The sequence below is a fragment of the Phaethon lepturus genome, unplaced genomic scaffold (assembly GCF_000687285.1).
Source record: "Phaethon lepturus isolate BGI_N335 unplaced genomic scaffold, ASM68728v1 scaffold59, whole genome shotgun sequence".
Taxonomy (NCBI): Eukaryota; Metazoa; Chordata; class Aves; order Phaethontiformes; family Phaethontidae; genus Phaethon; species Phaethon lepturus.
In genome coordinates, this window is record NW_010565257.1 from 25,532 (window position 1) to 38,115 (window position 12,584).

General features: G+C 42.0%; 1 protein-coding gene across 1 annotated transcript in view; it reads right to left on the reverse strand.

Annotated features, from left to right (window-relative positions):
* LOC104627022 (probable cation-transporting ATPase 13A4) overlaps positions 1-12,584 on the reverse strand; it is a 41,472-nt gene that overhangs the window by 10,837 nt on the left and 18,051 nt on the right. Inside the window, exons 11-20 of the mRNA XM_010295104.1 lie at positions 12,338-12,495; positions 8,888-9,076; positions 8,513-8,574; positions 7,645-7,795; positions 6,413-6,499; positions 5,548-5,701; positions 4,838-4,949; positions 2,923-3,047; positions 1,798-1,961; positions 623-747 (exon numbers count right to left, since the gene is read on the reverse strand). Of these exons, the coding sequence (XP_010293406.1) occupies positions 623-747; positions 1,798-1,961; positions 2,923-3,047; positions 4,838-4,949; positions 5,548-5,701; positions 6,413-6,499; positions 7,645-7,795; positions 8,513-8,574; positions 8,888-9,076; positions 12,338-12,495 (1,327 nt within the window). The remainder of the gene's footprint in view (positions 1-622; positions 748-1,797; positions 1,962-2,922; positions 3,048-4,837; positions 4,950-5,547; positions 5,702-6,412; positions 6,500-7,644; positions 7,796-8,512; positions 8,575-8,887; positions 9,077-12,337; positions 12,496-12,584) is intronic.

Below are 12,584 nucleotides of genomic sequence, written 5' to 3' on the forward strand. Positions count from 1 at the left end.
TGATTTTTTAAACACTTGAGGTAAAAGTCATAAATGATTTCAATGATAATCTGGAATAGAAACCACCAAAAATTCACATTTCCAAACAACTGATGCTAAACTCCAAAGCAAGAAAGGCTGATGATCAAAGATAAAAGGTATCCTAATTAATATTTTGAAAAAATTACAATCATAAAAAGGACAAGAGGCCTGGAGTGCCATTTGAGTTACCAGATGAACACAGATTACCAGGCAAGGATTTACTAGAAGAGAATTCATATGACTATTCTTTCCATAAGACAAGTCATGCTGAATTGCCTGATGTGTAACACCATGTTTTCTCCTGTTCTCCAAAACATGACAGAATCAGTGTTGTGCACGGGCCACGCATATGGGCACAAATGTTTTAAGCATGTGCTCACACCATGAGGCAGGTCTGGTCCTCTCATGTTGCAGAAAAATTCCAGGGGTTTTCAGATCCTTCCCTATGCATTAATATCAGAGATGCATCCAGCCCGTAAGTATTTCAGGGTTAGAATTGTTCCCAAAAGATGTCCTAGTAGAGATCTCTTCAGCTAATTATATCAGGACAATCTGAATCTACTGAATGGCAAGCCTACTCCAGTTAAATAATCTACATCTTACCTTTGGAAGTAAGTGCCTGAAATGCTGTGCTACAATTTGGTAAGATTTTCCACTCATGGCAAAATGATACTGGCCTGATCCCAATGCCAGCCTGATTCTTCGTTCACTCTGACTGTCATCCTCCTATAAAACAAGACAGAATGGGTGCTGCTCCCAGGCCCTCAAAAGCTACTATGTGCATTTACACAAGCACTACTACAGACAAGGAAAAGGACGTACCATGGGGAGGGCACTGGTGAAGACTGGGAGACCCGGGTTCAAGGCTCATTGCCTTTGTCTGGATTTGTAAAGGGATTTAGCCATATAATGCCATTAATTTCAGTGTGAACTGGGTGCTTCACATGTCTTAAAAGCTAGCCCTCAGCATTGCCGCATTTGATAGAATTTATGCCACAGACCCAGTCTGGTGGGCTGCACTGTGAGAGGGGCTAGAGAGAGCATATGGGCACCACAACTAGGCATGTGTGTTTGCAGTGAAGATGCTGCTCAGACTGAGCTTTGGTATAAAGGAGCCTCTCGACAGCCCCTGCAGAGATTCCCTACCTTCTGCCTGACTCTAGTACTTCTCAGAGAAGGGTCAGCACCTCCAGACCTACTCTTCAGAGAGAGAGTAACTGGTCTTTGTCTCAGTTTCTTTGTGGAGTTGCTTGATGAAATATAATTTTGTAACATAGCTAGCCTATGCTTCACTGCGCATATGCAATTTCTCAACAGTTAATCTGTGTTTTAATTCTGGAGGTATGGGGAAGTGCTCTCTACCTGCTTGAACAGGGCTGGTTCATTCAGTGCAGTTCCACAAATTTTAAGTCCACATCTATACTATCAAATTTACCCTGCGAGGAAAGGAAATGTGCTTTAAACTGGCATCAGCTAAGCATGAGGGCTAGAGACAAATCTTTCCTGGGTTTCTGCAAAGCTGTTCTCAATCCTAGCTAAGCAGTTAGCAAAAACATGTTCACAAGATAATATGCTAGAAAGGAAGCTCTAAGGGAATACATTTTTAGAAAGATTCCTTCTTTTCAAACACTTTTCTAGCAGATAACATCCTGACATGCAAATGATGGTGAATGACTGATCTCTGTTATACTAGCGTAATCCCACTGCGTTATTATTGTAAGCATTCCAGCATAGTTTGTTTTCCTGCTGCACAAAACCTGCTTCTTATATGCTCACCAGGCTTCCGTAATCTTCAGTTTTGTTTTCTTCTAATGGTTTCCAGGTTACAGATGCTGAAAAAGATCCAGGTATTTTGTTTGCTTCCACAAGAATCACTCTGTTCATTGGAGAAATCATCCCAGCATTTTTGGCAACAGTTACAGCTGTCTGAATGTTGTCACCTGGAAAAATCAAGGGGAGTGCTATCTAAAAATTCCGCAGTAAGGATTTGTTTATGGAGAGAACATTAGCTTTTTCCTGAATTCTGAGTTTTCACATACATCTGCAAGAATCAATAAAATTTCAGTGTCTGTGCCTAAAGAAAGTTTTTGATAAAGACCAAAACTTTGCAGATGAGGTCTGTCTCAATAATTAAATATATTTTCATCTGGAAATGAAATATTTTCATCTTCAGCTTGAAGAAATCCAGATGGGGAACATGCTCCTAGATTATGTGTTTTGTACAAAAAACAGTAAGGGATTCACTGCTAAGTTGCTGCTAGTATCACTGATTCTCAGCAGTTGGCCTTAGATAGCTTTGGTGTGCTGAAAGGGGTGAAGCCCAGGAAGACAAGATTTGTGTCACATCTGGAAAAATGTCTTTGGACCATGGCAAAACTGGGGGTTATCCCATTCAAATCCAAACCAGCCCTTCAAGAAAAACATGGGATAAATAGGGACTGGTAGGCATGAGTTACCAGATGTCATAAGTGTCAGTGATTTGTCCTGGCATTCATGCTCCACCTTTGCTCATTTATGACAACAGGATTTCACAAGACCTTATAAAGAGGGGATTTTGCATGACATGTCTTTGTGCATGTCATCTGATAACCTTACCAAGGAGAACAAATGGACTCACTGGAAAGTATCAGAGGAACAGGAAGGCTCTGATCTGTGGTGAAAGTGGGACAGATTAAGAGTTAGGTATCTCACACAGCTTGGTGAAGCTGTCAGGGGCATAAGACTGCATGGTTCAGCTCACAACATTATTACAACATAGATGCTTCTTGGACTATAATTGTACAAAAGACACAAATGTCTGTGCCTTCCTACCAGTGGCGGTGACAAAGCAGCAGACTGTTCTCTCAAACATCATTGAACTCCCTGTCTGGGCCAGTGGCAACATAAATAATCCACCCTTACCTGTGACCATAACACTCCTGATGCGTGCAGCACTGAGCTCTTCCAGGACAGGCTTTGTCTCTCTCTTTAATCGATTCTCCATTATCAGCAGACCCAGGAATGTCAGATCAGATTCCACCTCCTCCCTAATAGTGAAGGACAGACAGATTTAATTCTTCTTTTTGCATTGAATTTGCAGATAGCCAGTTATAACTGTTAACCATCCCACCTAACTCAAAAGAATTAAAATAACTTGTTAGTTTTCAGTAGTCACAGGCATTCTGTCTTTTGTCGTGCTATTTCAGCACCAGCAGGGCTTGCTTCCCACTGGCAGCAAGTGGTGCTGGTTGTGTCTGGAGGATCTTCACTTGGTTTTTCATCCTTCTATTCTCTTCTTGCCTTGTTCTGATGAATGAGTTCAGTACATAGCCAGCTTCCAGCTCATGTTTGCTTAATTATCAAATCAAAAAAGAGCCAATTTTGACCTACCTGTTCCACATACCAACATGAAGCCTGAGGGATAAGTTGGACTGTTTTCCATTCATGCATCATCCTTAGCCAACATGAAAAAGCACCCTGAATTTCCTGCAGGATTCCCAAACTGTAGTGGTCTGATTTGGAATGTTCATGCATACTAGTCCTTCTCATTTGAGGACTGTACAACAAAGAAATATACCTTAGTAAACGTATCTGTTACCCTTGACAGTAGGACCTGAGCAAACAGCATGTGGGAACTACAATTCTGTTCTCTCCTGCTCTTTTCTTTACACCTGTGCTATTGCTTCTTTTACAGTTGAACACATGCAGTTGAGAACAGAATTTGGCAAACAAACCCATCCCCAAGCCATAAACTAGAGGTCGCTCAGGGAGACAGGTTGACTCTGAAGAGTCTGAAAAAAAGAAAAGCTTTCAAACACTTATTTTAGCTGCTGTAGTAAGGAGGAGGTGATGCCAAAAACTTGCATGGCAGTCAGAGTAGCTGAGTTAGGTGGTGCCTGAATAGTCACTGCTTTTACAGTGGATCCTGTGTTTGACCTCCAGTTTTCTTTTTTCTCCTGGCAGTATATACATCACACATGCTATAACGGCACACACAACTGCAAAAACTGGGCCATATCATACCCATTTGCTCATTGAGTTGGATAGGTCTGTTATGACACCTTGTCAAAAGAATTAAACAAGCCACTTGCACTTTGCCTCAGTGTCATTTGCCCTTTCAGCAAAGCAAAAAGCCCTGTGAAAGAGCAAGTGAGCCCCATCTGGATTGGGACCTGCAGCTAGTAAACAAAGAGGACAGCAGATGCTAAGTAACTGCAAATGTTTCAGAAGTGATGTTTCTGGAGTATCACAGGCAAAAGCTAGAGGGATTTGGGTAAAAGCATACGGATTCATGTGTAGGTGAGGCTTGTGGAAAACTCACACCATGAGCATAGCAGAAGAGTTTGCTGGCTTCACTAGAAACTAAAGAGAGCTAAAGCTAGAAAGCTGAAGGATTTAGTAAGGCAGCAGTAGAAGATAGCCTGCTGACTTCGACTGGGTTAGAGAACACACGGTGTAATGGGGATCATCTGCTGCCTTTGCTTAATCAAGGAGCCAGGATAACAAAAAAAAAAAAAAAAAAGGACTTCTTTTCAGCTGAAAGCCTGGATAAATCTGCAAGGAGATTGGTAGAAACAACGGACTGAGGGAGAGGTGGACTAGACTTCAGAATGTATTAGAGTTATACTTCTTGTGTTGATCCAAAGTTAAGAAATGTGTAAGGATTCTGGGCATGTGCTATAAACATGAGGTAGTGAAGCATCCTCTACCCATTCTCAGACAGACCTATATCCAGATTTAAATCAGATTCCCCCTGGCATGAATATAACAAAACTCTGTACTACAGCCCTGCTCTTGGCAGGGGTGTTGTGGTAATGGTACTAAGTCTATGGCTTACCTTGTTAGATCAGCAGATTGCTTCCCTGCCTGTAGAGATTTACATGCCAGTCCGATGACCCTAAAGCCCTGCGCTGTGTAGAGCAGAAGCTTGCTTTCAAAGTCTGATGGGACTGTGCAAAAGAGACAGAGACAGTTCATCAGGGCATTTGACTGCTTTTTAATAAAAGGAAGCCTTGGAGCAGGAAAGGTTCCTGTCCCAGAGGGCAGGTACACCTAAAGTCTACAAATAGGCCAATGACATCAAGGAAAGCTGCTGAACTCAACTTTGTTCAATATCATTGTCTCTCCTCTGCCACTTTGCACTTACAATCCTAAACTATTCTGCAAAAACTTACCTTCTTCCAGTGTGTCATAAAGGAGCTGTGCTCTTCTGGCTGCCCTCCCAAGGCTTGGAGAAAAAAAATAACACTTTTTTTTGGTGTATACTGGAACAGTAGAGAACTTTTCCAAATATCTATTCTGGCAGAGACTGTACACCTTCTACAAGAGTTGGTACTTGCTTTTATCTCTTAGCAGTCCTCCTTTGCTGAGAAGGGCTGTATGAGAGCTTAGCTTTAGACTTGGAGCACAACCGAGAGACTCTTAACTTTTCAGGCTAAGTATAAAGTCTTAGACCCAGAAATCTCATTTGGACCTTCCAGTTCATTGCACCATCAAAAGTCACTTTTACGTATGGGTTTCTAGGAAGCATTTATAAATGTTAGTTACCTGTTTCTGCTCTACATAACATGGCTACCATTTCTGGAGCCCCTTTTGTGAAGACCTGTTGTTCCCCACCAATTTCCTGAGCAATGACAGACATTCTCTGCAACGTTGAAGAAAATGGAAACTGATGTAAAACAGTAACACCTTCCACTGGGGCCTAGGAGAAAAGCAGGTGGATTAGATACTGCAGCAAGGATTTTAAACTCAGGCCAAAGGATTTTAGGTCTGTCCTCTTGGCCATGGTAAGAAGCTAACCATGTATAATGGGCTGATTTTTCACAGCGGGACAGAAAGGACTGGTATATAAAGAGGAGGTGGAATTTGTACAGAAATATTCAGATAAAGCAATAGGAAAAGTTGACTGACAGTTTTAGCAGACTATTAGACGTCATTTACTGAAAGGAACTCGCTAGTCCTGTTTCTTTAGCAAGACTCTGCTAGGTCTTACACTGGTCTTGCAAAGGGAAAATGAATGTCTGAAAGCACTTCCACCCTGCCACCTTGGTGTATGTCACCAGTAACAGTCTGACATCAGCTACCAGACTCCACTGCAGTCTCAAGTGTTTTTAGAGATCTTCACCACTCAGCTGAGTTTGGATTGAGTGTCAAGCCACCAGGACAGGCAAATTCCTGAGACAGACAATCTGTCATCCAGCATCCCCCCAGCTTCTGATGTGAGCAGCAAGCTCCCCCAGGCATCTCTTTTTAACCGGAGAGAGCAAGGCAATCTCTCTGCAGGCAGTACAAGAAAGACGAAGTGTGGAAGAGCTGTCTTGGACTAGGACAACCAAGCACTTCTCTACTGAAAGGTACTCTTAACACTGACAGTTTAACTTGATCATGAACGTGAATCTTGCAAATAGCTTACACTGCTGGCTTTAGGCCCAGGTCTAACAACTGTGGCGTGTGTGAATCCTTGACCTTCAATCTGGTGTCCACTGGAATCATCTAGCACCTGTGTATTGAAAGACAAAAATCTTTCAGATCACAGTACCAGTAGAGCTGAAAGGAACCTCAAGGAATCATTTTGAGCTTTTCCTTCCCTCAAAACAAGGTATCATCTTCATTCCTGAGGGAGGTCTGTCTGATGTCACACTAAAAATCTTCAGTAATCGAAAACCCAGTGCGTCCTTTGGCAATCAAATCCAGAGCTTCACCAACTTTACTAAGATACTGCTGTACTCTTGCACAGCAAATAGATTATGTCCTCTCACTGACAATAAACCCTTTATTCATTAACCCACTTAAATATGCAAAAAATCTTTAGATATAACATAGACCCAATGGGAAAGTAATAAATAAGAGTTTGTATTAATGTAGAAAGCGCCATCCTCTGCTGTTGAAGTATTCCACAGATCAGATGGATTTTTTAAATATTGCAACATGACTGTGAGGAATAAAAATATATTATGGTGTCACATGATTATTCTTGTTTCACAGGAGTTATTTAACAGAATTATTCTTGTTTAATTTATAACTTTGACGGGTGTCTGCCTAAGGCTGAGATGGCAAGATGATGCCCCTGGCAAAAAACACTCTTTAACTCCTGTCATTACTGAATAGTTTATTCCTTGAAACTTGGCTGTTTTACATATTATGCAGATACAAAACAGGCAGGTGTTAAGTACAGAGGTTGTCACCCACATAACTAGCTAATCCTTGCCCTGAATCTCTTATCTTGCATCAGCAACATCTTGTGGCTATACCTTCCACCAGGTAATTATGGGCTATTTCCCTCTTATCCATCTCAGATTTTCAGCCTTTTAGCGTTCATAAATGCTCATTCCCACCACAACTGATCAGAGAGCAAACGGCAACACTCGATGGCTCTTTGTAGGTAACGGGACAGAGACAGAAAGCAGAGTACTTTCATAAGAGCATGGGATTTCAGACCTGAAGATGGTAGAAAAATCTGCACATTGACAGAGCTCTAACAAAGGTGAAAAAAATAGCCTGAGCATGTGTATCTCTTCTGGGCTTTAGCTGTTTTATTTCTGTGTGGGAAGTGCTATTTGCATGGGAGGGCTTGGGACATTTCTCCTTTGTGAGGACACCAAAACTCCCCACCACTATTTGCATAACAATAAAGCACAGATTTACCCAGTTAGTGGCCTCAAACATTTTCACATCCAGCGGGTCTCCTTGGATCTTGCCCTCCCAAACAATTAGTGAATGACAAACCGCCATTGCTCTGAACACCGGGCCCCAAGGCAGGCTGTGGTCTGCAGGGAAGCTGTGAATGTCCTGGAAACTAACGCAAAAGAGAACATAAAAATTACCATCAGAGAACACCAAATAACATATGACAAACAAAAAATCCTAAATCAGGGGACTGTTAAAAGTCCTATCCTGTGGTCAGACTACAAGCGTGTTTCTGGGGACTTGTCCTCCCCCATGAGCTATTTCTCACACACCTGTTAAAGGCTGGGATATATATACTCAGAATAAGTGTATTCTGCATAGTTAAGGAGTCCATTGGGATGGACAGAGGTTTTATAAAATATCTTCCTTGACCCTTGTGCAAGGACCCTTGAGCTGTGAGGCTGATATAAGTTTGAGCATCTTTGTGCATGTACATTTCTGGAAATGTAAATGGGCAAAAACATGGGCACTGAAGCAACTGAGCAGCAATCTTGTGGGCAACAGTGACTTCCTGTCATAAAGGGTTGGGGCATTGCTGCAGCTTTGAGATCTAACCTAGCATGCCTACTGCAGACTACCCTGCCTGGGCATGCTGTGCCAAATGCTGATGACAGTGCCTGCTTCTTTTCACATGGAGCAGGACCCTTGAGGTGAGGCAAACAACTCATTTTCCAGAAGCTATAGAGGTAATATTGGAAATCTAAACATGGGGAACTTCAAACTGCTGTTTGACATGAATTGTCTTTCAGATTTGTTCATACGTCTAGAAGAATCCAGTCATTATCCCATCAAATTTAAATGCCATTGGTGTGTCAAGGAGCCTTACCAGTTTCTTTCACACGGCAGCAAGCCCCAGAGATCCAGGCCATCTTCTGTTAAGGTGCCAGTCTAAGTTAAAATGTACATTTAAATTAACTTCCCACATAAAAGCCTCAAGAGGAATAAAAAGCAAGACTTATTTTAAGAAGTTACTGTCCAGAAAATGCCAGCACAGTGCAGAGCAAAAGAGCTACCAGCCAATTCCTAGATTCCAAGAAAAACAACAATTCACAACAGTGTTCAGACAACACAAACTTAAGTATGCAAGATTGGTCAGTGTGTTTCTAAAATACAGTGGAAATGCTTAATCAAAACCCATACTCTCCCACCCCTAGCATGGTTCCCATTAGTAGTAAGAGAGTAACCACCACAACGCAGTTACTTTGTCAAAGCAGATGAGGTTCAGCTGTCCACACATGTTGATCCTCTGTGGGCTGATGCAGAAGATGCCCTTTTTCTTCAGCCTCCGCTGGGTATAAATGATCCCTGTTGTCAAGGCAGCTGGCAGAGCTGGGGGGACAGCAATAGTGATAACATCCAAAGCCTTCTTCACCACTTCTCCTGCCTCCTCCTGACATAAAACCAAAGGCAGTTAATCAGCAAGAGGGTGGCAAGGAGTGCTGCTTGGATTGTCTGAGTGTAGTCCTCTTCATCCCTCCTCCCCTCCACTAGAGGTGCTTCAGGCTGTGCTGTTTTCTGCCTGTTGTCCGTCACGTATTCATCTCGCTAAGAAATTAATTGTTTTGATTTAACCAAAGGCTTTAAGGCTACACCACCACTAAAGAGCAGCCTCCAGGCCTGCCTTCATTCTTGATGCCAATAAACCTGCCAGGTAGAGCTCACAGTCTCCTCCAAAGCACATGAGTTCAAACATGCCAGCTAGGTTATTGCACCCTCAGTCAAGCCCAGTTTCCCATGATACAGCACACAAGAATCTGCCATTTATATGGGCATTCATCCAGCTGCCTACAGGCATAGGTCTGGACTCCATGTTAGGGTGACAGGTGAGACATATGGGATGGTGCTGAAAAGGAGGGCAGAATGCATGAGCTAATGATTTCTCCTGACCTTATGTTCTAGGAGTTGCGAAAGGAAATCGCTTTTACCTGCAGGAAGAGACATGGAAGTAAAAGTTACATTTCTAAAATTAATCTCTAATTTAGGAGTTTAGAGGTCAGTGTAAAACTGACTACCAATATGCTGAATGTCGGCACTGTTGTTCTCGGCAGTTGGTATCTCTGCTAAAGGATTGAATGCATTTCGAATTGGGGTCCCAGAATGGAGACACTGCAAACTAAAGCCAATTTGCAGTTCAGAAGGATCTGCAAACCATCATAGAGTTCTATTATTATTACTGCTTCTGAGATTGGGACTTTGACCATAAATCATGTTGCATTTGATGTGCTGAATTTCCATCATGTTCTCATTCTCCCTTCATTGATGTTGTTTCAGACCACAGAAGGCACCAGTTTGATAATATTTTGTATCTATTTTATGTTAGAACGAAGCACTTATCACCTTCAGATAAACACACTCACAGAAGAGAAAGCATTTAGTATATCACGTGACTGTATCTTACACCAGTCTGACAAGACAGTTTCAGCTGCTGTGATAACATCAGCATGTATTTTACATATTACAAGGGGGAAGTTAAAAAAAAAGGAAAAACTGCAAAGCAGACACCAGGGTATGTTCTTAAACACACTTTCTTTAATATCCCGAGGGGAATTAATCATCTGAGCCAACTGATTGTAGATTATTCCAAAGGAGAAAAATGATTCAAAAGCTGAATTGCAGAATCAACCTTGCAACTCAGGACTTAGACTTTACATTGGCAGATAATTATCACAGCATGAAATGATTTCTTGAAAGTTTTTGAGCAAGTTCTAAAGCAATTAGGCTTTTAAAATTGCAAAACTACTGTTTACAGTGTACAACTATTTCTTACATTGATCTTGATGCATGAGAATGAGTGAACTGTTTTTAAAAGGGTTTCAGATGAACCTTCCAGAGACTTAGAGACCAATATGGCAGGGCCCTAGGTGCACTAATAGGCCTTAATTACACACACGAGCCCCACCTCCACCCACATCCTCTGCTCATGGGTTCAGAAGCTCGATTTAAGATCACTCCTGGGTCTTCAGTCCCTGTTTGAGCCATGTTGTAGTCTACCTGCCTTTAGCACTGTCTCCTGGATGGACACCTTTAGGGGTGGGTTGCAGTCTTGTTCTCATACCCGTCTGCTTCTGATGCGTCTGCCTGGATTATTTCCACTTTGCCTTGCTGGGACTATTGATGGGCTCTTACCAGCACCTACCTCTCCCTGCCATGTTCAGATACTGTGTGACTGTGCCCTGGTCGGTGAGTGCACTACCTGTGTTCTCGTCACCCTCGGCTCCTGGCTTGCCTTCCCCTAAGGAATAACTGGCCCTTGCTGCTTCCTGACACAGTAAGTCTTAGTTTTACATTGAGAAACTTGATTAAAATTATAATACAGAATTAATTGAGTCTTGATGTATATGGCAGATTAGAGAAAAGCTAACACAGTCTTCACAGAGAGAATTAATACCCCATAAACCTTCTGGAAGACTATGGAAAAAAATTAGTGGAGGTGTGGGTGACTCGACTGATACAGGAGAGTTGGCTTTGCAAAAGTTATTTCCCAAAAGCTCTCAAGGACATTGAGCTGAGTGATAACTAAGTGAAGGTTATCTCCCTTCCACCACCCCACCCCCACCAAATGACTGTACAAAGATATGAAAAACAAAAGGCAGATGAAAGCAGGGAGTTGTTTGTAACATCAGTAAATGTCAGGGATCTGTGTTTATACCCTGCACTGTTCAGGGCTCCATAACATGGAAGAAAGGCGGCTGAACGGGTGGCAAATGATCTCTAAATCATGAATAGTACAGGAAATATCAAATGGAAAGCAGCTATTTGCTACTTCTCTAGAACAAAAATCTACAGTGCCTTCAGTGATTTAGACAGAAGCTTTAAAAACATTTTTATGCAGTACATAATGACACTGTGGGAATCATTACCATGGGCGCTGTCAAGTCCAAGGCACAAATTAATTCAGAAATATATTAAACCATACTGGGAGATTTTCAGTGGTTATTACAGCTAGATGATCTAGATACAAAAGACAGCTTACTGAACTGTTAAACCATTCTCTTCAAGAAGTTAGAAGACTATGCCAGGGAAGAATTGTTCTATACTTGCCCTACTTCCTAATCAGTTTCCATAAGCATTTGATACCAGTTACTCTCAGAGACAGTGGACAGGGATAGAGCGGTCTCTGATCTAAACTGAAGTTTTTGGAAAGCTGCCTTTTCACAATGACACATCAGTCTGTGTCCCATTTAATCCATGATTCACTTGTGATTTTTCTAGGAATGTACAAAAGGTGCCACAAAAACTCTGTAAGAGCTACTTGCAGAGTGCTCAGCTCTTGGCATGTCCCATTTTCAGAGCTCTAGAAAGCATTATGCTAACTACATGCATTGATAATTACATGTATCAGCAAGCACAGGGCAGGCAACAGAGAGGCAGTTGGCATACAGAAGGCTGCTGATAAGACATGCAGTGCTTGCACAGGATTTGCTAAAGCCTCAGAAGAAATGACTATTGGAAAACAGTGGGTTTTGGCACCTTGGAAGTGAATGTATGAGAGCTTGTGTACTGTCACAAATTGAATTACACTGCAAAATGGCCTCATACTAAGGCAAAAAGCAGAGTGACAAGGACCATATTTTTATATATACAGGTATATGAAGCCACTCAAGTCTCTTGAAACTGGGTGTGACCATTTCTCCTGCATTTAGTAACTCACCCCATTAAGTGCAAATACACACACTGTGTAGATCATTCCAACGGCTGCAAATGCTATGAGGCACATTAGGAACCGGAGAGCATCTCTGTAGAGCTTGAAGTTCATGGGTTTAGGGTAGAGAATGGACCTCACCAGATCCCCTTTGGCTGTATTGAAACCTGGAAAGACACACTAAAATAATTCCAAGGGGAAAACATTCCCAAAAGTTCTCTACAAAGAATGAAGGGCTTTAAAATGACTCATAATT